At 45.7% G+C, this 27,560-nt stretch overlaps 1 protein-coding gene across 2 annotated transcripts in view; it reads right to left on the bottom strand.

Moving 5' to 3' along the window:
• ASAP2 (ArfGAP with SH3 domain, ankyrin repeat and PH domain 2) overlaps positions 1-27,560 on the bottom strand; it is a 199,725-nt gene that overhangs the window by 102,942 nt on the left and 69,223 nt on the right. For both annotated transcript variants that reach the window (XM_030799579.1, XM_030799578.1), the window contains exons 2-3: positions 24,364-24,436; positions 6,295-6,440 (exon numbers count right to left, since the gene is read on the bottom strand). In XM_030799579.1, the coding sequence (XP_030655439.1) occupies positions 6,295-6,440; positions 24,364-24,436 (219 nt within the window). The remainder of the gene's footprint in view (positions 1-6,294; positions 6,441-24,363; positions 24,437-27,560) is intronic.

The raw sequence follows: 27,560 nt of genomic DNA, 5'->3' as shown, positions 1-27,560 counted from the left end.
CCCAAAGAAACAGTATCCAAGTCCAATGGAAACCTATTACATGGCTATGCCACAACCAAAATGTAGATATCTGATGCCAGCCTTATTTGTTCATCGTCTCAATCAAACAATGTGCTTTTGTTTTTGGTTAGAGATTTGTGAGTATAGAACATAGCTTAGCGTTGAAGTCTTTTGGGTCTTAGATAAGGAATTTCCAACTATAAATGAGGCCATACTAAAATCTAAATGGCAGAGGTTCCTAGGGGCCCAAAGCGACTGTCCGCAAGTCCATCAAGGTACTCTCTCTCCCCTCCTCACTCGAAGCCCTAGCCCTCAAGCCCTCCTCACTCAAAGCCTATGGACTCCTAATTCGCACCCAAGTCTAACAAGCCACGTCATCTTGCTCTTCAGTTCGCAGTACCGTGAAACAGAGACCTTAGAGGCACCCAAGCACTGACAGCAGGAAAAAGGGCAACCAATAGAAAAAGTGTCAGAATATTAAAAAGCAAATGTCAGAAATGGACACCTAATAATAGTCCAGGCCTAATCCAAGGGCGGATATTCCCACGTACCCCAAGCCACTGGGGATGTCTCTAGATTTCAGCACAGTTCATTAGTTTATGTCTAAAACAGTGACTTAAATCCTCCTCCCAAAAAGATGATACTATGGTCATTGCTCTTGTTTAATTAAAAAATAAAGTAAGACATTGAAGAATCTAAGACATTTGCAATACAAGAAGTTAGGAGAAAGTCTGTGGAAGTACTGAGGGTGAGGACCTCTGGTAGCAAGATGTCTATGTTGAGTGATGAGACAAGCCTTACTAATATGGACAATCAGCTCACACTTAACCTAAACCCGACAGCACTGGGCACAGTCCTGCTGTACTAGCCAATGCAGCCAAGCCAGGATGCCCCTCTGCCAGGTGCAGCACATATGACAAAGCCACAAACTACCGCTTGTCCCAACAGAACCTTACTACCTCCCTAGTAAGGTTAGCTATAATGTCTTCTGGCCAGGCATGGTGGCTCACACCTGTAATCCCAGTACTTTGGGAGGCCCAGGCGGGTGGATCACTTGAGGTCAGGAGTTCGAGACCAGCTTGGCCAACATGGAGAAACCCCATCTGTACTAAAAATATAAAACTTAGCTGGGTGTGGTGGCTTGTGCCTGTAATCCCAGCTACTTGGGAGGCTGAGGCACAAGAATAGCTGGAACCTGGGAGGCGGAGGCTGCAGTGAGCCAAGATCACGCCACTGCACTCTAGCTTGGGCGACACAGTAAGACTCTGTCTCAAACAAAACAAACAAACAAAAAATTTGGCCAGACGTGGTGGCTCATGCCTGTAATCCTAGCACTTTGGGAGGCCGAGGTGGGCGGATCATGAGGTCAGGAATTCAAGACCAGCCTGGCCAATATAGTGAAACTCTGTCTCTGCTAAAAATATAAAAATTAGCTGGGCATGGTGGCACGCGCCTGTAGTCCCAGCTACTCGGGAGGCTGAGGCAGAAGGATCGCTTGAACCCAAGAGGCAGAGGCTGCAGTGAGCCAAGACTGCACCACTGTGCTCCAGCCTGGGTGACAAAGCAAGACTCCGTCTCAAAAAAAAAAAAAAAAAAAAGTCTTCTAACTCACATCATCTGTGTTTGGAAAAAAAAAAAAAAAAAAAAAGGCCGGGCGCGGTGGCTCAAGCCTGTAATCCCTGCACTTTGGGAGGCCAAGGCAGGCAGATCATGAGGTCAGGAGATCGAGACCATCCTGGCTAACACGGTGAAACCCCATCTCTACTAAAAATACCAAAAACTAGCAGGCGTGGTGGCGGGCACCTGTAGTCCCAGCTACATGGGAGGCTGAGGCAGGAGAATGGCATGAACCTGGGAGGCGGAGCTTGCAGTGAGCCGAGATTGTGCCACTGCACTCCAGCCTGGGCAACAGAGCGAGACTCCAACTCAAAAAAAAAAAAAGATGATTGATACGCATGTTGCTTGGTAGAGCTTTCCATTTCCTCTATCAATGTGGGTGAGGGAAAACTCCTTAGCCCAGGGTCACCTCAGATCTCATGCTGCAACTCTGTCCTCTCCTCAGCATCCACTGGCCCCTGCTTTCAATGGATGCTGATCTTCATGTACAGCGGGTTCTGCAGACCGTGAGGACATCTTTCACTAACAATCCTCTAACATTGGACACAGAGACTACATATCTGTAACAAAGCTTTCAGAAACCTGCCCTGAAATGCAGCCTTTCATTAGAAAGCCACTTCTCAGCACAGAGGTGGCCCTTGGAGTCTTCCCAGGATTCTCACATCCATTGGGGAAGAGGAAAAGAACCCCTGAAACTAGGCTGACTTCATAAGCACTTGAATTTCACACATGTCACATTTCTGGAGCCGTCTGGTTTTCCCTTTCATCCTGCATCACCGCAGAGAAAACTCACAGACTTCTGCAGGTGAGAATCTCACCCATTAGTAAGAAAATCTTGCTTTATATTAAGCTGGCATTTTTCTGGAGATCTTCCAACTGCTTTATAAACATTCTTTCATGCCTCCAAGCAGGTAGGTGGTAATTGTTATTCTTTCTGGACAAGAGGTAGCACTGTGAGTCTTAGCCAGACAGAACTGAAATGTTTTTAAATGCCCGAGGGAAAGCAAAAGCAAGGCTTGGAAAGTATGAGATAAGACAGATGTGACCAAAAATAGGAAGAAGAATGGTATACAAAATTCCAAAAAAGGAGACTTCTCCTATAATCCGCTCCCTGTCTGCCCAGCTTTGCAGGAGCTGCCACTTGGCCTTCCTCTGGCTGTGCAGCTTCCACACCGGCACTCGCCTGGAAAATCAGGCGTGGTGAGTGCTAATTTTGGCTCAAATAAGAAATTTTCTCTCTCTTTGACCTTTGCCAGGAAATAGGATCAACAATCCGACTTCCATTAAGTGCAAGTTGAAACTTGAACCCTTATGATCAGTCAAGAAGGCAACAAGAGGCTATGGTTCCTTTAAATGTCACAATGACAACAACATGGGTTTGGAGTGTTAATACCTGGGTTTGAATCCCAACTGTCCCTCACTAGCTAAGGGCCCTGTAAGTGACTGTGTGCCTTAAGAGGATGGTGATACAAACTATCCTGCACAGCTGCCAAGAGGAATAAATGAAACAGAGTATCCTTCATGCATAGCCCAGTGATTGCTACACCGGTGGGTGCTCATCAAATCACTGCCACAGATACCTTTATTGATACCTTTACTCTCTATAGAAAGCTGGACAGCAACTAGGACCTGCAGTGATGTGTGAAGTATTAAAAACTGGCAAAGCCACAGGGTGGTGAGCAATGTACCAGCTGTAACATGCAGGCCCTGCTCTGCTTTCTGCTTTTGCAGGAAATTTTATAAAGGAGAAGGAGGGATTGCTTTTTAACTATGCAGCTGCCCTTTTGTTAACTGAGACAAGTTAGTTTCGTCCGGATTCCATGGTGTGGAGTGCTCCAAGTGGGCCTGCCTAGGCAAGGACTCTGAGCCTCCCAAGAGAGATATTAGCTGCTGCTTCTTTTTTTTTGAGACAGGGTCTCACTCTCTGTCGCCCAAGTGGAGTACAGGGGTGTGATGTCAGCTCACTGCAATCTCCGCTTCCTGGGCTTAAGCAATTCTTCAGCCTCAGCCTCCCGAGTAGCAGGGACTACAGCCGTGAGCCACCATGCCTGGCTAAGTTTTGTATTTTTTGTAGAAACATGTTGCCCGGGCTGGTCTTGAACTCCTGGGTTCAAAGCAATCCGCCCACCTTGGCCTCCCAAAGTGCTGGGATGACACACGTGAGCCACTGTGCTGGGCCAGATATTAGCTCTTCAAACCATTCAGGGCCTCAGTTATCTAATCTGTAAAGTGGGGATGACATTGACTGACCTTATGGGATTGTCGTAAGAATTAAGTAAGCTATCCTGTGTAAGAGTCACCGGCTGGCTATAATCTATCCACAGAATCAGGTATGGTATTATCATCTCCATGTTAGAGCTGAGACAATCCAGGTCTAGACATCAGCTGAATAAAGGTAAAGGGCTGTCTGGGAGTGAGAAGCAGAACCCAGGACTCCACCCGTCTCCTACATCGTCAGTCGTCCTGGGCTGGCGGCTTTCTAGGCCCCCTGCTTGGCAGCCCCGCTGGGACTTCCCTTCGCCATCATCCTCTTGGAATTCCCTTCCACTGCTTGCTTTCCTGTGTTGGGTCCTGTTTCCTGACTCTCAATTTCCTCTTTCTTGGCTTTTCCCTTCATTTTACTAAAACACATCCTTTAGGAGTTTCAGAGAAATGACACATGGGAGCCAAAGTTTTTAAGCCTTCATGTCTGAAAATATCTTTAATTCTACTCTCATATTTGATTGGCTGGGCATCATTCCAGGCTGAGTTAGTTTCCTCACGATTTTAATGGCATTGCTCCATGCCGTAACGTTTCCAGTGCTGCTGCTAAGAGGTTCACCGCCATTCTGATTCTGAATCCTCTGGGTGCTGTCTGGAAGCTTTTAAGATCTTTTGCAAGTTCACACACGGATGCCTCAGGGCAGGTCTTTTCCCTTATTGTGCTGGGCACTTGTGAGCCTCTCAACCTGGAGACTCTTCCGTTCCATTTTTAGAAAATGCCTTTAGATTTGTTGCATTGATGACATTCTTCTCTCTTTCTAAAACATCTGCCAGTTGCATGCTGGGCCTTGAGAATTAATCCTTGTCTTTTATCTATTTCCCACTTTTTGGTCTTTTTGATCTATTTTCTGAGAGATTTCCTCTACTCCAGCCCTTCCTGTTGGATTTTTAATGTTATATTTTCTTACCTTAGTTTTGTCCCTGGCCTTCTTTTATAGCATGCTGCATCCCAATCTTCCTGTACGTTCATTTTTCTGCTAATTCTGGTCTCCCTCATGCTGGAGGCTGCTCATCTGTACTGAAGTGTGAGGCACCAGGAAGCTCACAGGCAGCTCTGTGTGCATGAAAAGGGCTTATCCACCCAGGTGTGGGGAGAGCAGGCAGTCAACTGACTTTTCCACCAGGAGACGCCCTCCATGGCAGCATCTACGCATCTTTACCCTGGGCCCATGCAATTTATCCAGTTTAAAAAAAATCTCCACTCTTTCCCGACCCGGTGGTGAGACCCTACCATGCAGACCTGCCAGCGTCTAGGACATGGGGCTGAGGCAGGGCGAGGGCTCCACTGCTGAGCAGGTGGGCCGCCACTCTAGGATAGGGATGAAGGCGGATAAGCTCGACCAAAGCCCCAAGGGATTTCAAATTCCTCCAAGTGAAAAGCTCGAGAAGAGCGACAGCTTTTTACTTTTACCATGTCTTACAGAAATGTTCGTAAGTGAAGATGGGGAGAAAGAGCAAGGGCCCGAGCGCTCCTGCTCTTCCCCTTTCCCATTAGGAACTCACACATGATGCTCACTCATTTCTCCCCTTCTAAGGCCGGTCTCACAAAACCACTGTCATCCCCATCTCAGGAATGAGTGATGTTTTTCACTTGTTATGAGCTTCCTAACAGAAACACAAAAAAGATACTGTTGTTTGTGGCCTACAGAGAAAGCATTACTGAGTTCTCAACCTGGCCTTCCATGACCTTTAGGAGAAACTGGAGAAGAAAAACAGGAAAGAAAAGCTGGGGCGATCCCAGGCTCCATTCCACCCGGGCAGGGTCCCAAACAGCCCTCTTGGGCTGCCCACTTCTTCAAAACGTCCCCATCACGAGGACAGCACAGAGCTGCCAGGCACAAGAAAGGCGCGATTCACCCACAGTACGAAGCAGCAGCCACAGGCAGCAGGCACCAGCGCCGCATTCCCACGGCTGAAAACTGAGGCATTGCTCTCAGTCCTGCTTTTTTTTAGGTTCTACACTTGGGAGCACAAAAGGCCTTTAAATATTCATGGTAATTTCTGTGGTTTGATTACAGGTTACCTTGCTGTGTAAGACGGGCCTGAAACATATTTATTAAATATTATAAGTTTAAATGCCTACTATAATTACCAGAAGGAGAGTATTCTACACAGTTTAGAAACTATTAAAAATTCAAGTCAGAGGCCCTTAAGAAGACGAATGCATTTACCCGTTTTGTCCCATAGCTGTGTACATTTAAATTGCAGAGCTGAATTTTAAGTCTTGTTAAAGTAAAAATTACAATTTTAAACTTTATTCCAAATTGACCCAATGTGTATAAAAACATAATTCTTTTAGGTACCCAAGGAACTCTGAAATGCATTCCTAGTTTATCAAACAAACCATAACTATCCTCTACTGAGCCACTTTCCAAAATAAAGTAACCGTAGCATTTCATACACAGAGCTGCTTACCAGGTTTTTGAAAAGTGCTGTCAACTCCTTTGTAAACACTGAGAACTTCAGGAATGCACTTCCTAAATCTGGGTCATCTCTGCATACGCAGTTGCCGCCAAACTTCTCCAGAGCCTGGGTGTACTGCTCTTCATTTTCCACGTGAGCTGCAACAGAATGAGGGAGGTGCTGTGAGTCTCAGGCATGCCACTCTCACTCCACACCAGGTTCTTCTCGGTTGTGAATAACACTGAACACATCAGCAGAAGAAAAATCTGAGAAAAGTCAAGCTGCACCAGGAACAGAAATAGCTTCGTTATCCCGACAACAACCCGTGGTGCTGGCAACAGATCCCAAAGAACAAGTGTGGTGTGCAAGAGGGGAAGCCCTTGCCCACGTCCAGTGGTCCTCAGCATATCAGATGAGATGGCCAAGGACACACAACATTTCCACCCCTCTGAGGACTCTTCCTTCACCAAATGATGGCAGAAGTCACCAGACTCAGCCCCCTCCCAGAAACTCAACCACTGATGCCCCATTCCTTTCTAGCCTGAAGCCCAGGACTCTAATTCAGAGCCACATACCGCAGCTCCTTCTCCTTTTAACACGGGAAGAGCAGTGGTCTTTGCAGCTCCAGTGCCTCTGCTCAGGATGCAGCCTCTACCCAGGGGCCCTTCCCTCCCAAACTCCTCTGCATCCTACAGATTCATGCTTCCTCCAGGAAGGCTTCCATGACTCTGCCCTACACCCTGGGTATTTCACTGGCACCTCTCCTATCCTTGCACTCAGCATGTTATATTGAAATGGTCTGGTAAATGTGTTCCCCATACACTGGACGTGCTTAGAGTTTACAGACTAAGTTTTATTCATCTTTGACCAAGTCATGTGCCTGAAATATTAGACAACACACATGTTGTTTGAGCAGAAAAAGCAAACCAGATGCTACATCTCATGGCATTTTACTACCATTAGGCCTCAAAGTAGCACGTGAAAGAGTGAAAATCTGGACTCTGGGTCTCTGGCACAGTGGTTCTCAATCCCTGCTGGACACCAAAAGCATGCATGGATTTTCACCAAATTCTAGACACCACCTTCCCATCTCAGACCTCTGATTTAAACCGTGGGTAGGAATGGGGGAGGGGACGCAGGTGATTCTGGTAAATTAATGTGGTTGAATATAATTCCCTCACTACTAGGTCAGGTACTTTCAAATGAAACCAGCCAGTCTATAATAAAACAACTTCTATCTGCATGGCTACCTAATTCCTGTTTTCATCAGTTCAACTGGAAATATAACACAACTATTTACAGGCACAACAGGGCAGCCAGACCTTCGGTGTGAACTTGGATGTGAACTCCACCAGAGACAGCCTTAGTGCTGCAGCTCCTCCACCAAGTGACAGATCCTGAAAGCCCCTCTGTAGCTCCCAAATTCCTTCTCAGGGAAATGAGACCACTGTCAGCTAACGCCAATGCCCAGGCTGGGCCTGACAATGAGGGGAAATGAGGGAACATTTGTTCCTGGAGGGCAGTCCTGGACCCTGAGCCAATCCCTATGACCTATGAATGGTCTGTTCACCCATCCTACGGGGGAAGCACCATGTCCTTGACCTCCAGTGGCATTTGGGGGACTAGAGGGTTCTAATGGGGATCTAGCAGACACAAGAGAAAACTCATTTCACTGTCTGAGTCGTTTCCTTTTTTTTTTTTTTTTAACATTCCAGAAAAGAGCCTGAGAGTTCTAGATAAATTAAATGAATTTCTGAGACCAGATTCAGCAAACAAATTCAGACAGAAACATGCATGTGCACACACACCTGCAAACACAGCTCCTCAGGAGCCCTCAGAAGATCTAGGTTCCAGTCCTATGTCCACCAGTAAACATCTGTACGACCTTGGTAAGTCACAGTGACGCTGGGCCTGAGGCATCAGCTACATAAAGGATAAAGACCTGCTGGGAGATGCTCTCAAGGTCAGAGGAAGAATGAAAGAATCAGGTAAAGAGACCCAGTTTACCACACTTGGTGCATAACCAACAACACTAACAAAAGTAACAGCAGCAACAGGTGTCACTTTTTCAAAGCACAAACTTCACATATATTTTTTCTAAACTTCATAAGACATGTATTATTTCTCATAACACTATTAGGCAATTAGGGCTCAAAGAGATCAAATAATTCATCCAAGGAAACACAGAAAGTGGCAGAGCTGGGATTCAAACCCAAATCTTCTGATTCCAAAGTCCACTTTCCTACTCTACTACACGATGTTTGTTTCATCGTTAAAAAGTTTACCTTGTCAAACAAAAGTATCTAATTTTTAGATTTTTAAAATCCAGTTTCACAGATGGATCAATAATTCCTTCTGTTTTACTCTATTTATAATTCTAGAGTGTGGTTAACAGTGAAGGGTAGGTCCTTTCAAACCACACACTATTTTTAAACTATCTCAAAATTAGTGGTCAAGACATGGGCAGTTTCATTGGGTTCAGGAAGGGAGCTGGTGGCCACAGGCAGGCATCTGTCACTACACACTGTCCACTGGATGACAGAAACAGGAATGCAACCTCCTGCTCCTGCTTACTCCCTCGCTTGCTGGTTTCTGAGCCATGGGTCTTTCAAGAGACGCCAACGGAGGGGAGCTGGGCTGTGGTGTCCTCCTCCACGGTGCTGGGCAATGAATGCAAAGCCTGGCAGGAGAGAAGCTGAAGACTACGCAGCCTCACGGTGTCCTTCAAAACACGAGGAGGACTGGACCTCAGTGTTGATCTAAGTGAACACCCAAAGGGAAGGGACTTCGCATATGGTTAACGCCTACTATGTGGCTTGTTAAGTCTTTTGTTCAGTTTAACCTGAGCACTAAGAGTTGGCTATGATTATCCCTATTTTCTTCTGAATCAAGTGCAGTTCAGAGAGTCATGTCACCTGCCCCAGACCATAGAGTTGGTAGGAGGATCAATGCACTTTGTGGACCACGCAGGCTGCCTCCAACCCTTGGTCCTCCAGCCCTTGGTAGGAGAGAGGAGCCGGCCTTCTCACAGATAGTAGGCTTTATGTTCCAGCACCAAGAAATACAAAAGTACTCCTTACCATCCCTCCTGGGCTCCTCAACTGACTACCTAGTGTAAGTTAAGTTTTTTTCTTTTTAAAAAAATTATTGGCCGGACATGGTGGCTCACACCTGTAATCCCAGCACTTTGGGAGGCTGAGACAGGTGAATCACCTGAGGTCAGGAGTTTGAGACCAGCCTGGCCAACAGGGTGAAACCCTGTCTCTACTAAAAATACAAAAATTAGCCAGGCGTGGTGGCACATGCCTGTAATCCCAGCTACTCAGGAGGCTGAGGCAGGAGAATCACTTGAACCTAGAAGGTGGAGGTTGCAGTGAGCAGAGATCGCACCACTGCACTCTAGCCTGGGCAAAACATCAAGACACTATCTCAAAAAAAAAAAAAGAATTCTTGTCCTTATACATCTTCTAAATGATGCACTGATCCCCAGCAACCCCAAGGTGATCAATTAGTTCTTTGGCTTGTCATCACCACCATCATCTCACAGATTTACATTTACAGTGCTTTCATCCACTGCAATCAGCACTATCTTCTGATGCTCACACTGTACCAGTTTAGGTCAGTGGGAATCTTTTTGTACTGGTCTAGTTGGGGATTTTTAGATGTATTTTTCATCCTGCAAATGAACTTGAAGCTTCCTGCTGAAGCCTATAAGCCCCGTGTCTTCCTCTAACGCCTAGCACGGTGCCCACCATAACAACAGCCATCCCTCCATGAATAACATGGCACTGACTGACCCACTGCTCCAGATCACCCCAAGGTGAAGATTTTCCTACTAGAGAACAGAAAATCATTGAATGCCTTTGTTTTTCTTTTGCCAAAAACAACCTTAAAACAGGAACCTAAAATAAACAGCTTGGGAATAAAGTTTCTGGAAAGATCTCAAACTGGGTCTATCAGCTTTTATTTACAGAATTGTGAAAGCTGTTCTTCTAAAAAGAGCTCACACTCTCACCTCCCCCTTGTTCAAATGTATCTTAAACTCTAATTCTCATTAATGATCCAGATCCAATAATCACTGACCTGGGAGGGACTTTGGAAAATAAGAATCTGAGTCACAGAGACCATGCTAGGACAAGACTTTGTTTCTTCTCAATTCTAAGCCATCACCCCTTTATCTCTCCCACCTCACTGCACGAAACCCACCAATCCCTGCAAAAGGATGAACTGAGGGACTCTTGCAGAGAAATCGATCATGAAGCCAGAGTGCATGTGTACATACAGAGTTTAGAGGCAAAGACTAGGTTTTGTTGTGTGCTTTTTTAGTTTACTGGATTCTGTTATTTAAAAAACTGGTATCAAGGAGAAGGCCCAGTGCAAATGGTTTCAGCAAAAATTGCTGGATCCAAAAAGGACAAAGAATGGCTCCTCTGCGCCTCCTCTACAGGCCACACATGCAGATACGGCTCTTGACAGGTCAGTGTGGCCCACAGCACAGTGAGGAGGCAAGCCACCAACACAGCACTGCCAGAGGATGGGCATCCTCCAGCCAACTCACCTTCAACCACCTCCTCTTTCATCTCAAACATAACACTCACTATTTCCAGCCCTGCAAGAGGGATGTGACAGTATGCTGGGGTGAGATACAAGGACACATATGCTCATGGCTGGGATGAATGCCTGGGGAAAGACATGTCAGTCCATGCACTGATCACTTATAATGCATCAGGCAATGTGCTAGGCTCTGAGGACTCAGATGGCAAGGATACACTGAACTGGGGCTCCAAGGACAGCTAAGACTTGTCGAGTAGAGAAGGAGCAGATCACAGAAACAGACAGGCATTAGCTCCAGGGGAACACCAGGGAGTCCTATGTGTTCCCACTGTTAACACTTTCTCTGTTTTTTGTCTTGTTCTGTTTTTGTTTTTGTTTTAGATAGAATCTCATTCTGTCGCCCAGGCTAGAGTGCAGTGGTGCAATCTTGGCTCACTGCAACCTCCACCTCCCGGATTCAAGTGATTCTCTTGCCTCAGCCTCCCGAGTAGCTGAGACTACAGGCGCACACCACCACGCCTGGCTACCTTTTGTATTTTTAGTAGAGACGGGGTTTCACCATGTTGGCCAGGCTGGTCTTGAACTCCTGATCTCGTGATCTGCCCGCCTCAGCCTCCCAAAGTGCTGGGATTACAGGCGTGAGCCACGGCACCTGGCCTACTCTCTGTTTTAAAGCCCCTGTCTGCATCCAGCTCTCAACTCTCAAAATCGCCACAGGGCAACACAGGTCTCATTGTCCCCACCTCCTCAGGGCTCCTATACTCACTGCTGAGTCCTTTCATTCCATGGATCCTGAAAGACGACCTAGTCTAAACACGGAAACCAAAGCTCAGAGAGGGTGATGACTTGCTCAAGGTCACATAGTGAGTTTGCAGCAGAGCTGGAACAAGAACTCGGGTTTCCTGACTCTGAGTCCAGTGCTCTTCCTCCCGCAGCAAAAACCGTTTCTTCATTTGCTCATGACATTGTCGCTGTCTTCAGCTCTTCTAAGAGCTGAAGACAGGAACAATGTACAACCTTCCAGTCAAGTGCATGTACCGTAAACCTGAACACCAAGTGCTGTAACCAGCATAACAGAAAGAAGGCAGGGTGCACCAGCCTCATGGCTGCCCAGCCCCAGCCTCCTTGCTGACCCAACAAAGACCCTCCAAACCCCTGCTACAGGCCAGACCACAGGCCACTTGGGAGTCAGGCAGAGGAAAAAGCACCTGCTGACATTCCAACCTTCCACGCAGATAGCTCGGTGAAGGGAGCGTTTAAGGAGAGACATATGTTCTCTATGGCAGCAGCCTGGTGGAGACTCTCTCTAGATGGATGACATGACGATTAATACTCAAACGTGTGTCATGACATGAATGTTCTGATGCTGTGCACAACTCTGCACAGCGGAGACCGTTTCCTCCGGCTGTCGGCTGTACATGCCACCTGTTTCCCACCTCACTTGTGGCGCATGATCTCATGGGAATGCAATTTCTTCAAATCAAAGATCATCCCTGTTTCTTAACAGGGTCTCTACTTAGTGGACATCTTGGGAGAGAGAACCATTTTCAGAACTTTATTTCTAGAATCATCCCAACTAAACGGCTGAAAACATATTTTCATTTCCAATTTACTAATGTGTATCATTCTTCTGGATAATCCCACTTCCAGAAATCTATCCTAAGGAAATCATCAAGGTGATCAGAGATGTGTGTACAGAACATTTATAAAGAGTGAAAATTTAAAATGTGTTAAGTTCCAACAATATGAAAATGGTTAAATTAACAGTATTTCTACAAAATGGAATATTTTGTTGGCTTTTAAAATCATGATATAGGAATACAGTAGGAGCAGAAAGCCAAGTTTAAAAAAGGCAGGACACAAAATTAGATATTTAGTCTCAATTTTGCAAAAAGTAAAATGTAGAGAAGAGGTTGAAAAGATAATGCAACAGTGGTGGGGAAAACTGAGCACTTGCGAACAATCAATAAACTGTTATGCAAGGCCGCTATATGCTAGGTCCCAGGCCAAGTGCTTTCTAGATGTTATTTTATTCTCCTCTGAGTGGACGAGGAAACAGACTGTCGGGAGTGTGAACCAGCCCAGGATCATGCAACTTCTAAGAGGCAGAGCTGTGTTCCAAGTCAGGGGTGGGCCTCAGACCCAGCGCTCACCTGAGCCTCTGCTTGTTATAAAGATACTGAGATCCTGCCAGGCTCAAGACTTGCTTGGTTTAGTGCTTTTCTGAACTTTCTAAATTTTCTAAACTAAGCTTATCTTATAATAACAATGTAAAGAATAAATAAAAATTTAAAAAGAAATCTGAAGCATCAGCTCTAATGGCTAGATTGTTTCGGTGCTCTGTGCCTGTCTGTGCCTATTAAGAACATTAGGCTGGGTGCAGTGGCTCATGCCTGTAATCCCAGCACTTTGGGGTCCAAGATGGGCAGATCTCTTGAGGTCAGGAGTTCAAGACCAGCCTGGCCAACAGGGCGAAACCCGATCTTTACTAAAAATACAAAAATCAGCCAGGAGTGGTGGCAGGTGTCTGTAATCCCAGCTCCTCAGGAGGCTGAGGCATGAGAATCACTTCAACCTAGGAGGCAGAGGTTGCAGTGAGCCAGGATCACGCCACTGTGCACTCCAGCCTGAGTGACAGAGCGAGACTCCATCTCAAAATAAATAAATGAATAAGTGACAGAGCGAGACTCCATCTCAAAAGAAAATAAATAAATAAATACATAAATAAATACATAAATAATATTAGAATCTGTCTTTCTCTCCCAAAGCTTTCCCTGGACAAGGTGGCGTGAGGGAGACAGCCTTCGGAACTGAGTATACCTGTATCATCTTTGACAAGACAGAAGCAGCCACAACCAGAAGGGGTTGAACAAGAATGTCCTCCCTGTTCATAACCCCTGAGAGCTCCCGCACAGGATGGGCACCTGGAAGGATGCCTCTCACCGGCTTCTTCCTGCCACTTCCTCTGCCTTCTCTAACACCCCGGGCTTCTTCCACTTTCAATACCCATTTCCATCATCTTTCCTAGGAAGTCCCTTGGAATGTGATTCCTCAAGAAACAGCCAGTCTTTGTGGATGGTACCCCAGGATGTATCTAGTCTGGTTGTGTTCAGCACAGGCAGCTAGCAATGGAGTTCACTAATAAGGCCAAGGTGTGAGCTATTAAGATACAAAACCTGTTGTCTATGATCACCCCATCCTCTTTGATCCTGCCTTATATTAATGATCCCGTCCTTCCAATGATGTTCAAATGAGTTCAAAGTCTGTGTGAATAACTAAACGTCACCCCAATGACCTCCCTGTGAAGCTCCTACTGCTTGCAGGAGTACACTTGGAAGGCAGGTGACAGGGGTGAAGAGTGGAGACTGGGCTACTGCACTTTTTTTTTTTTTATGTTGATGCTTTCTGTCCCTTTAGGCTTTAGAGTACAGAATATATCAACATTTACTTTTATTCATTCATTGTGTGCTTCCATTATGGGTCAAGAATATTTCTGGTTACTAAAGAATAAAATCCAATCACACTGAAAGTCTATTATGCAGCAAGCACTAATGAACACAAAGATTCATCAAACAGAGCCCCTACCCTCAAGAAGCAAGCATCCAATAAGTGAGAAAGACTCAGCCCATCAGTTCAGTGCAGCGACACAAAGGCAAGAAACAGAATGAGCTCTGGGGAATTCAAGGTGCTTGGTGTGGCCAGAGCATGGGGAAGGGCTGGAGAGTCAGGCAGGGGCCAGAGATGAGGAACTTCATCCCAGGTAATGGAGAGCAGCCAAAAGGCTTCTAAGAGATCTGCATTCAAGAAAGATAATAAACCTTGGTACCTCCCAACACACAACTTAGCAAGACAAAGATAAACATGCGAAAACAATCCACTGTGATGTAAATTACACGAGGTGGAAACACAGCACTCTATGGGGAAAGGAGTACATTTTCTGGGGGCTGGTAACAGAAAAGGCTTCTTGGAGCAGACGACGTTTAAAGGAATTTCCTCATTGAAAATGTAGTATGGCATGAGATTAAAACTGAGCTACCAGCTGCTTGACTCACCCTAGACTCTCCTTAACCAGAGAGCTGCTTCCATCCTAGGGGTGCTCTGAGACCAAATCAGGGAAGGAGAAGGGGGCTGGAGGTGGTGGGGAGGGAGTCTCACTAAAAAACTGGCAGGGCTCTCCTTTAGCCTGGAGACAGACTACCCCAAGGTGTCTGGGGTTCGAAGCCAAGAGGGGAATTCAACATTTGTTGAATGCGGAGTACAAGCTATTAGAAATTTTACTCCCAATTATATTCACACCCTTTAATGGAGGAAGAGTTCATGTTGGCAAAGCAATCTGATTCGCTACATTACAGAATGTGCATTTTGCCAGGGTAAGCAGCTTTCAGCCCTTCATTTTTGCCGGGTCACAGCCCTCGACCCCATGCTGACCACAGTGATGACTTAAGAACACATCGCTGCCCCCACCCAACTCCATGGAGGGCACAGCCCCTGGGAAGCAAGCTGACTCCTGTGGTTTCACGAGATCCTGGAGCCTCACCCTCAGGGACAAGCAGCCCTTGGAAAGTACATGGTCTCTAAAGCCTCAGATAGTAGCTACCATGAACACTGTGGAGATGACATACATGTAAAAACATCTTTCATCCTTACAACTCTGCAGGATTTTACAGATGAGGAAACAGATGAAGTCATCGTGTTGATTTGGTAGAAGATTTAAGCTCAAGGTCCAAGCTTTTTCGACTGGTGTGTTGGGTTTGTGGACAGGTTTATGGGGGTATGTGAATCGTAAAATTATGTAAAGGTACCTTTTCCTGGAGGGATCATCCAAAACAGCCTTCTTATTTTTACTGATGTCTATGATAACCAAAAGATTAGAGAACCACTGATGAAACCACAGCCCCATGTCTTACAGATGCACGCGGCCACCAGGTTGACCCACAGACTGGCTGACTATAAACGCCAGCCAAATTAAATAGCAGATACTTCTGAACTGAAGTATGATTCATGCCAACACTTGGACGTTAGTTAAGTCACAGACCTTTGCGTTCCTTCAGAGGTACCCCTCCTTCCATGACTAATGCAGTGGTCACTGCGGACAGGATTCCACAAGTCACCATCTAAATTCCAATCATTGTTGTTAGCCAGCAGCGGGGAGAGCGCTGGACTCCAGAGCCTCACAACTGGAAGACATCTCCAGGGCCTTCGAGCCCGCGTCCTCACCTCCCTCTACAACTTCCTCAGAGACAGGGGCCATCCACCCTGCTGCAGGAACCTTCCAACCACCAGCTCGCCGCTCAGTCTGCTCACCCAGTTATCCTCTCCCTCATATCTGAGTCAAGGCTTGCTCTTGTGAAAGCCTCCTCTAGAGAGAAGCAAATACTATGCCTACCTTCTTCAGCCAGAGAAAGCCCTTCATATGCCCTCTCCCACCCCTTCCGAAACTAGGAGCCCCACGTCCTTCAGATAATCCATCCTACAAGGAGGTTTCTCCATCCCTAAGGTTTTCAGGTTCTTCTTTAAATGCTGCTCTTACAACTAAATAATGAAACAACAACCTTCTTTATAAGCACCAAAGACTTCACTGAGGTCATGTGTGGCTCACCTTTGGGGCATGTGCCACGTACTGGCTCACACTGACCTTGTAATCAACCTAAACCACCTGGAATTTTTCAGAAGGACTACAATGGCTCAGCCAGGTGGCACATAGGGTGCTCCCCACGTTGCCGCTTGTTTTCTCCACTGTGTGCCCCCAGCAACTTCCTGCGTCAGCACCAGGCAGCGTGCCGCAGCAGTCAGAAGCAGAGACGGGGACGCTCACCTGGTTTTGAATCTGAGCTCCTCCAGCTGTTGGCTAGATGACACTGGCAGATTGCTACTCAGTGCCTCTGTGAGCTCATCTGTCAATGGACAGGACCTAACTCGCAAGGCTGTAAGGATGGAATTCACATCAAGTTTTTATTTAGCTTTATAATACAAATATTCTAACAAATACCTCATGAGTATTTATTACCACTACGCTTCTACCCCCAAGTTTGTGAATATCAATAAAAATATTCTTTATCATCATTTATCATCTATTCCTTTTTAATCACACACAGTGTACATAAATTTTGTATCCTGAATTTTATTTGCTGAAGATTTCATCATAAGCATTTTTCTTCCTGTTGCTATATAAACATAATTCCAGCAAGCAGCTAAATCCTAATTCAGCTATACATAGGAGGCATCCAATTTCTCACTTTGATAAGCAGTGCAACAACACAGTGAACATCTTTGTGCATGGATCTCCTTCCACAAAAAGATTTTTATTTTTCTTGATGTGTACCACCAAACTGCTTTCCAAAAACTCTGCGTGCATGTTTTCAGTGCCACAACAATGGAGCACAGTACTAGTTACTGTAAACTTGCCAAACAGTAAGGATTATTCTGATTTTGTTATTTTCTCATGTAACACGTAGAAATCAGATACTATATATATATATATATATATATATATATATACACATATGTAAATATTTTTTCTTTTTTTTTTAAACAAATCATTTTCCTTTTTTCTGTTTTGGAGACAGGGTCTCACTCTGTCATCCTTCTGTCTGAAGTGCAGTGGTGCAGTTTCAGCTCGCTGCAGCCTCAGCCTCCCAGGTTCATGTAATCTTCCTGCCTCAGCCTCCCAAATAGCTGGGACTACAGGCGTACACCACCATGCCCAGCTAATTTTTGTATTTTTTTGTAAAGACAGGGTTTCACCATGTTGCCTAGGCTGGTCTTTAACTCCTAAGCTCAAGTGATCCATCTGCCTCAGCCTCCCAAAGTGCTAGGATTACAGGCGTGAGTCACCTTGCCCAGCCAGTATCTTCTTAATGTACAGTGAAACTTCATTTCCTCAACTATTATATATATATTCTGAACTGCCCTGTTCTAATTGATAATATCTATAATAGAAATAGTTTTCTGTATGAATTTGAAGTGTACTTTAATATCATATTCTAATTAACACTGCAAACAACAGGCAGGAACACACACACAAAGTTGTATTCTCATTTTCTTTTGTACGTGGGAGATGGTATGGATTTGAGGGAAAATCAGCATTTCTTTCTTTGTACTTTCAAGAATGTGATAATTTTCTAGGATATTCTGATTGAGGGTAGGAATATCACTCTCGATAAGAATGTTCTAACAAGCACTTATGACAGAGTAATTCTAGAGAAGTGAAAATGAAAATCTTTTGTTGCTTCTTCTTGATAGAGATGAATTTTTCCACCCACTGACATGTCAAACAGCTGAAAAATGTTAGCTTCAACTTCCTGGGGTGTGGAGGGAACACCTTTGGGCTGAGCCAGAGCTTGGGAAATTTTAGACAAGAGTTTTAAAATAAATATGAACTTTTTTTAAGAGGTCAGATAGCAATCCATCACTGAGTGGCAAACAGTTTCTCATAAATCATTATGACAACTGCTTTTGCAAACCTAAGCTAAGACTCTCCAGAAAATATAGCTGGTCGGGTTGCCATCATTTTGAAGACTGGGAGCAAACATAATACACTGACTATTGTGGAAGAAGACTACTGTTTTGCAAACATGTGGGACATGCGGATACCCTTTTGTCCCAGTTCAGTGTTTAAAGTGGGGATGGGGGGTTCTAAGGTAGCATTCTCAAAGTCCAGTGCCGTCAGCTGGGAGCTTTTTCAATTAGCAAATAAAATACTCAGGCTCCATCTCCGACCTGAACCAGAAACTCAATCCCTATTTTAACAAGACCCCGGGGGTATTCTGATACTCTCTCAAGTTTATAACCACTGCTCTAATGCAGGGATTCAAAGACTTTTTCCTAGAAAGTCAGAGAGTAAATATTTAAGCAGGGCACTAACCCCATCATGAGGGCCCCGCTCTCATGCCCTCATCTAAAGCTAATTACTTCCCAAAGGCCCCATCTCCAGACACCATCACACTGTGGGTTGTTGAGGCAGTACTGAGGTTATTGTGCAGGTAACAATGGTGAGAAACCATTGTTAGCTTTCAGGCTGTGAAAACACAGGTGTCTGGCCACAGTTTTCCAACCTCCATTTTAAGGCATCTTAAATCTTCCTTCTACATAAATCCATATAAATCCTCAAAGAAGAGAATACAGGGCCTGTCATAACACACACCACTTATATCTAAAATTGTAAGTTCACCTCTCCTACACTAAGAAGGCAGTGTGAAGTACATACAGCAGGAACCTGATAATGTATAAACACTCAGTATTTACTGGGCACCTATTATCCGCCCATGCCCATGGCAGCCACTGCAAGGAACACACAGGAGGTATGTCACAGCTGTCACACTTACCACGTGTATGTCCAGAACCACGCATGGCACTTTTTCATGTTATCTCACTTAATCTTCACTAGCAATCCTATGACCTATTAAATTCCCATTTTACACATGAGGAAATTGAGGCTCAGAAAGGTAAAATAATCGTCCTAATGTCACAGGCTTTTTCAGTGGCATTGCTAGCTTTTAATCAAGGATTCTTGGATTCTAATACATATGTCTTCTTTATCCTAAACGACACCATCTCCCAGAATTGGTCTTTCACCTCAAGGGCTTCTAATTAATTGAGAAAAAATCAATAGATACAAAACTACTAGAGAACAGTCAGGAGCAGTATTTAAGTGTTAACAGTGCCTGCATGTTAGGTACCCTTTAATTTGTAGCTGAACAAAACAGTGGAAACTGATTCAACCTCCAAATCCTAAGAATTCAGGAGAGGTGTGGTAGACAGAACAACATTTCCTCCGCCACCAGATGCCCACCTCCTAATCCCTGGAACTTGTGAGTACGTTATGCTACTTGGCAAAGAGGAACTGAAATTGTGGATGGAATAAAGTTGCTAATCAGCTGAACTTGAGATGGGGAGATTACCTGGATTATCTGGGTGAGGCCAATGTCATCACAAGCGTCCTTACATGGAGAAGAGGGAGGCAGAAGAGCCAGTGTTTGCTATGGGACTGAATTGCGTCCCTTCTCCCAGATTCATATATTAAAGCCCTAATCCCCAAGGTAATGGTGTCTGGAGATGGGGCCATTGGGAAGCATAATAATTAGGTTTAGATGAGGCCACGTGGGTGAGGCCCTCCAGATGGCATTAGGGTCCTTATAAGAGGAGAAAGTGGACAGCTTGCTTTCTCTCGCTGCCATGTGAGGGTACAGGGAGAAGGCGGCTGTCTGCAAGCCAGGAAGGAGAGGAGAGCCCTCACCAGAACCCAATCACACTGGCACTCTGATCTTGGACTTCCCAGACCCCAGGCCTGTGAGAAAATAAATTTCTGTTGTTTAACCCACCAGTCTATGGTATTTTGTTATAGCAGCCCAAGCCAACTAGGTGTCAGAGCAATGCAGTGTGAGAAAGACACCACTGGCCATGACCAGCTTTGAAGATGGAAGGGAGCCGTGAGCTCGAGCTAAGGAATGCAGGTGGCCTCTAGGAGCAGGAAAAGGAAATTGATTTCCCCTGGAGCCTCAGGGAAGGAGCCCTGTTAACATCTTCATTTTAGCCCAGTGAGACCCATGTAACTTTGTGCCATTTTAAGCCAACTCATTTTATGGTAATTTGTTACAACAGCAATAAGAAACTATTACAGGGAGGCTGAGGCTGGTGGATCACTTGAGGTCAGAAGTTCGAGATCAACCTAGCCAGCATGGTGAAACCCCATCTCCACTAAAATTACAAAAATTAGTCGGGGTGTGGTGGTAGATGCCTGTAACCCCAGCTACTTGGGAGGCTGAGGCAGGAGAATCACTTGAACCCAGGAGGCGGAGGCTGCAGTGAGCCGAGATCGTGCCACTGCACTCCAGCCTGAGTGAAGCGCCATCTCAAAAAAAGAAAAAAAAAAAAAGAATCTATTACAAGAGAGTCAAAGAGGGCTATGCTGAAGTCAAAGAGAGCTAAGGCTTGATGAAGATGGGTGGGGAAGCAAGGGTAGATCCCCTGCAGGTGACTGGGATGGGGGAGCCCGTTTACAGACCGGGTGGGGCTGTGCAAAGACACAGAAGTACAGCTGGCACACACTCAGGAAGCAGTGACAGGCCAGCGGCCTGCAGTGAGGGACACTGGGGCAGAGATGGGTCAAATGGGGGCCAATCTGTGACAAATCAGGAAAGCAGGCAGCAAATCCTGGTCCCAAAGAAGTTAAGAAACATGAGACAAGAAAAGGAATATGGCAGTATGAAGCATAATGCTAATTTATTCTCACTGTTCTTTCAATCATACATAAAATGAGTGCTCTTCCTATACAGGAATTGCCTTGGGTCTTTATTCTCATGATCAAAACACTATGGGGACTTCTCCTTTGGAACCAGCTGCCTTCAGAGCCCATGACGGTAGTTACAGAACACTGAAGCCAACTGTGGTCGCCAGCACTCAGTCCCTTCTTGAATATGCCTGACTTATTTCTGACATCTAGTTCTAAAAAAAATTTAATCTATCCTTAGACTTCTCTACTAAATATATGCAAAAGAACGTGCTACTAAAAGCAGTTCTAAAGAGTTCTAAAGACACTGTGAATGATGTCAGCAACATGACAGGAGAAAGTATCATGTTTCCTCAGGTGACTTCTTTGCAGTAGACAACGCTTGTTCTGAAATAAAGATTTCAGGATCAGGCTCTGGTTTTAGGACTTAGGACTTTTCAGGACTCAAGACTCATGACCTTAGAATAACTCAAACTTGGCATGACATAATAGATGGCTAAAGGATGACAAAAATAGGAGACCCCCTCCAAGGTCACATGCCAGGGTGTTATGTGCGGGGCCTCGAAAAGGACATGAGCCCAAGGAGCTACGTTAAAATCTCAGCCCTGTCACTGTAGAGCTTTGTGACTTTGAACAAACTTCTCAACTTCCTTGGACCTCAGTTTTCTTTCATAGAGTGGCAAATGCTATTTTAAGCAAACAGCAGAGCATGAGCAGAAGGAAGAAGGCACAAAACGTGGCTCGCTGGGGAAAACTGCAAGTTATTTCAAAGAAGGGCACAGAGGAGTCCAGGTGGGGAGGGTCGGGACAGGTGGCCTGAGTCCAGGCAATGCACAAGAGCTTGGAACTCATCTGGTGTTCTGCAGTATTTACTCACCTGAGGCTCACAGTGGGGTGATCAAGGGAGGCAGTGACAGTTTCATCGACAAATGAATTGAGAAAGGGTTAAGACCGATAACCACTCACAATCCACATTACTAGCACATAAAAATCTTTGGATGGTTCTGTAGTAAGAGAACCATCTTTATCCCAATTGCCCTAAAATCCTAAAGCCCACAGAGGCCTTCCTTCTCTCTCCCATGCTCTGGAACTGACTTCCACGAACTTCAAAGAGGGTGAAGAAAAAATGCTATAGAGTTTTAGGCAGAGAAGTAACACCAGTGGGGTTGCATTTTATGAAACGACGCTGGGGGGTGGGCAGAAATAGGAATGAGGTTTGTGGCACACGCTCAGCAATATAGGTCAGCAAGGCAAATTAGACAGAGGTGCTGTTAAATTCCTGTAGGCCAGCTTCCTGACACCGAAGCACTAGCGCCTTCTCCCTTCAAATGCAGGTCTGTTTATAAGCTGCACCGCCAGCCACTGGGCCAGCCTTGGGAGTCACGCAACTCTCTCCTCCAGACGAGCAGCAGCTACACAGCCAGTGTTTGCATAAGACACAGATTATTTCATTTTTATTTCTGATAAGAGCAGCCTTTTCAACATATAACTATAAAATCATTTTTGAGTCTGACCAGAATATCAAATATCCGTCAAGTTATAAACTCAAAAAGTCCAAGTGAACGCAGTAAAAAAAAAAAAAAATCTTCCGAGATGCTTTTTGAAATCTGGTGCTTGTCAACGAAACTGGGCATACCACTTCTTAGTGACTCACTGAAGTCTTCAAGATGTCACCCATGTGACAGACACACTGAGGGCGTGGTGGCTTTGAAACAGAGTGAGTGGGCCACTCACTGCACACAACCCTGACACAGCAGTAAGACCATCAGGGTCTGAGCTCCAGCTGCACCGACATCTTGGGAACACCCTGAACTCTCTGATCTGCAGGTTCCTCATTTGTATAAGGAGAATCAGTTGTTGACAAGATTAGCACAATGTACAGAAAGCACAAGATACACAATAAGTGTTCAAAAAAATCAAAACTATCATTATTGCTCCCTGCCCCACACTTACTCCAGGTAAAAAAGCTAGAGACGGATGGCCACCTTCCGTATCAGTTTCAGAAAAGGCCTGTCAATTTCCCCTGCTGTAATTCTGACTGGGGTTGGGATGAATCTTCAGATCAGTTTGGGGAGGCCTGACACTAACAGTGGTGACTCTCCTAACCCCTGTGCATCACATATTTCTCACTTAGGTCTTCTTTCATTTTGGCCAGCAGTGTTTTGTACTTGTTGATGTAGGATTCCTGTGCATCTTCTGTTAAATTTGTTCCTAAAGACACTTGGCAATGCTCAACTGTAACATCATCCTGCACTTGGGATTTCCTGCTAGATTCTTCCCGATTGTGGCTTGGACAGTTCTCATGGGGGGAGAATCCAGAGCGCAATTGGAGCTTGTGCCCGCCCTATTGTAACTGGTGGGAGGGGGGAGGGGGGAGCAGGTGGAATGTGTACTTCCAGGCTCTTCCCCTTCCCTCCTGACACCACGACCATCTAAGGCACTCCCTGTCCTCCTGCTCCAATCACCCTTTCACTAAAGAAAGACACCACGAGGGTGAGGGGACACAGACAGTATAGATGAAGGGACCTAGACTACTTCAGCGGGAGCAGACCCCAGGCCCCTCCTCCTCCCACCTTGTCACCCAAACTCTATCTGCACCTGAGCAGGGGCAAGCTCCCCTGAGCAACCCATCAGCCTTGTTTCAGTCTCTCAGGGACTCCTCACAGTTCCTAGTCCTGCAAGGCTGCCACCTTTTTGTTGCTGAATGAAACTGTATAGTCACTTAATGACTTTAAAAAAATATTTTGTATCAGTCGTAGGATTTGTACAAGGGAAGATATGCTACAGGTGACCTACCTGTCACCTTTAAGCCAAAAGTTGCATGGGTTTAAAATATATATATGTATAAATCTAGATCAAATATTACTTTATATTTGTCTATTTATTCATTTTCGTCCTATACTAGAAAAGGCAAGACTGCATAAGAGAGAAACGGAAAGGGCACTGTGACACAATTAACAGCAAAAACCAAATGACAGAGGCAGGAATGAATCCAGGTCCCCATCAGCCAGGCTGACAAAGTGGGTATGCGCAGGACCGTGGTCCAGAAAACAGGAAGCACAACATGGGACAGATAGCACAGGGGATGACGGGTGATGAAATCCCACACCTGAATCAGACGACTGGCAAAACGAAACGTACTCCTGAAAAAGAAACATCCAAGCTCACCTCTGTGATCTGCATGCCCCGAAAAAGGAGTCTGGCTGGCTCATTTGTTAATAGTCATCAATATTATGGTACCAGGACTTCAAATGGGACGTTTTCCACACAGAAACCCCTACGGAAGGATGTATACTCACCCAGCCCAGAGCTGTTGATTGCTTTCACAGATTTCTTCATTTTGTAAAGAACCATCCGGTCCACGTCCAAAGCCTAAAATGTAGAGAATACAGTCATTAAACCGTGTTTGTGCTGAGACCACGCTAGCAGCGAGCACCACGTTGAGCGCCCTGCTTGCCTCTGCCAGGTCCCTCGGCACCTGTTTCTGGGAGACAAGCCCTCAGTGTGGTGTGGAAGACTGGTTTCCAAATGGCACTAAGCAGAAGTTTGTTGGCAATTACTGAAAACCAACCCCTCCTCCTGCAGCATGCAAGCTGTCTCCTGCCCACAGCACCTGCTGGACGTGAGCCCTCTGCAGTGAAGTGAGTTACCCAGACGAACCCTCAGTTCTCCCTGGCTACCAGCAAGGCTCCGGGATGCACCTGCCTGCCAGGGACTCCCATCGTGCCTGCGCCCCTTCCCCCTACAGAGCCCTAACAAGGTGGAGGCAACCCCACTCTGGATTTGGAAAAACCCAAATATCATTAGCTTGTAAGTTGTATTAGAAGACGGGTCCTATTGCTTCCCAAGCCTTAGATTTCTTCTCCAGAAACCAGCAGGAACAATGCCCACTTTGCAGGGTTGAATAATTAGATAGAGGCACTGACATACATAATATTCAGCAAATATTTATAGACCAACTACTACACGGCAGTTGTCTACGGCACTCACAATGTCCAGCACACAGGAGGCGCTCAAACAGTATTTGTTCAACGACTAATCACACCTGGAAATTTAATTACACCTTGAATTTCACAACAGATACAAAGGTAAAGAGTCCTTTGTTGTTTTTCTTTTTTTTTTTTTTGAGAAGGGGTCTCGCTCTGTCGCCCAGGCTGGAGTGGAGTGGCACGATCTTGGCTCACTGCAGCCTCTGCCTCCTGGGTTCAGGCAATTCTCCTGCCTCAGCCTCCCAAGTAGCTGGGATTACAGGGGTAAGACCACCACGCCCAGCCAATTTTTGCATTTTTAGTAGAGATGGGGTTTCACCATGTTAGACAGGCTGGTCTCAAACTCCTGACCTCAGGTGATCCACCTGCCTCAGCCTCACAACATGCTGGGTAAAAAGTCCTTTTAACCCACTTAAACAACATAGAAAAGCAAAGGGTGACTTGTGACTGGAGGGAGAGAACACTTGTGAACTGGGATAGTGATGCCAATCACAGGCTATCCTATAAAAACTAAATGAAGCACCCTGCCCTACAGCTACTGGCACATAATAACTATTGCTATTGAGTGTCCATTATTACCCCATAGTGAGTTTAGATCATAAAAACCTGCAACGACCTATCATCAGAAACACAGCACAGCTCCTCAGAGCAATGGATTCTGGACTTCCAGCCCTCCTGAAATCACCTTTTGAACCAGTTTTCAATAGCAGAATCATAAGCCCTAGTTCTAATGCCACAACGATAATTTTACTGGATGCTAAAAACAGACGTGATTAGTGCTGGCAATTTTAAATGGAAAAATGATCACAAGGCACCAGACATTTGACAGAGTGGCTGCAATACAAAGAGAAGTTATAATCATGTCATTACACATTTGTCCAAGCCCATGGAATGTACAAGAGTGAGCCCTAAGGTGAAGTAAAGATATAGGTGACAGTGATGTGTCCCTGTCAGTTCACTGAGGGTCACCAGCGTACCACTTGTAGTGCGGGATGTTAATAAAGGAGAAGGCTACACATGTCAAGGGGAAGGGGTATTTGGAAAGTTTCTGTATTTTCCATTCAATTTTGCTGTGAACCTAAAACTAAAAATGTTTATTTAAATAAAAAAGGCAGTCTTTCCTGCCATACTAAAGAGTAAAGAGTTACTGATACAAGATAATCAAGATTTCTTATATGGAGTTAACTCCTATTTTCCCAAGTGGTTATCTCTGATCCATTCCTACCTTCCTTCAAGATACAAAAGGGGACTTGGAAACAGTAAATAACTCAGGAAAATCATAATTAAATTCTCTTTCTCATGCAGCCTCATCACTTTCCTCCCCAGTCTTCCAGCCACAGACTCACGGGGCCTAGGCCAGGCTCAGCCAGCACCAGTGGGCAGACTGAGGTTGTGCTCAGGGCTGTGCCAGAAACACCAGTTCGCGAAGCTTAGATCACATGTCAGACAGCACAGCTCTCACACATAGAGGTGCCAGTTCACTGTGCTCCTCAGAGATCTAAGTTCCCCATCCCAGGTGAGGGGCCATTCTTGAAAAGCACATTTGATCTGGGACCGTGCAGCCTAGCACTCTCACAGAATCTGGGCCTGCCCAGGCTTTGCCGTTGGCTACAGCAGGATCTGATGCACACTCACAATATTAATAAAAGCTGCTCCTCTTTCTAAGTCTCCCTACAGACAGTGGAAGACACCAATGCCAGCCTGTCAGGCTCTCTGGAAGCATTAGAAGTCAGCCACCATTCTTACTAAGCACCTTCCATGGGCAGGAAGTGTAAAGGGAGAAAACACCTCACGAATAAAGAAGAGGCCATGCGCGGTGGCTCACGCCTGTAATCCCAACACTTTGAGAGGTCGAGGCGGGCGGATCACTTGAGGTCAGGAGTTCGAGACCAGCCTAGCCAACATAGTGAAACCTGTCTCTAATAAAAATATAAAAATTAGCCGGGCGTGGTGGTGGGTGCCTGTAATCCCAGCTACTCAGGAGACTGAGGCAAAAGAATCGCTTGAACCTGGGAGGTGGAGGTTGCAGTGAGCCAAGATCGTGCCACGGCGCTCCAGCCTGGGCAACAGAGTGAGACTCTGTCTCAAAAAAAAAAAAAAAAAGACGACACAGGAAGGCTTGAGAGGCAGGTCCCAGCCCAGGCACTATAAGGCTTCCTGGTGTTCTCAGAATAACATCTTTAGCAAGCTTTAAAAACCTGATCATCTGAGCTCCGCCTGCTTCTCCAGCGTCAGATCCTGATCTTCTCCCCCACTTTCACGTGTACCCCAAACTTCCATCATAACGAGCTACCTGTGGCTCCCCCTCCACCTGCTGTCTTCCCAGCACGTGCACACACTCCTCTCTCCTGAGAATATCCTCCTTGACCCGACTCGTTGGTTCAGAGGGGTCTACTCCTCCTGAGAAGGCCTCTGATGCCTCCCCACCTCCACGACAGGGTGACAGGTACTCATCTCAGCTTTTCCCATAACACCCTGCGCTTAGCATTTCATCGGATAAAATGGCG

The sequence above is a fragment of the Nomascus leucogenys genome, chromosome 19, assembly GCF_006542625.1.
Source record: "Nomascus leucogenys isolate Asia chromosome 19, Asia_NLE_v1, whole genome shotgun sequence".
In the NCBI taxonomy this organism is placed as follows: domain Eukaryota; kingdom Metazoa; phylum Chordata; class Mammalia; order Primates; family Hylobatidae; genus Nomascus; species Nomascus leucogenys.
This window is presented reverse-complemented; position numbering and strand designations above follow the sequence as displayed.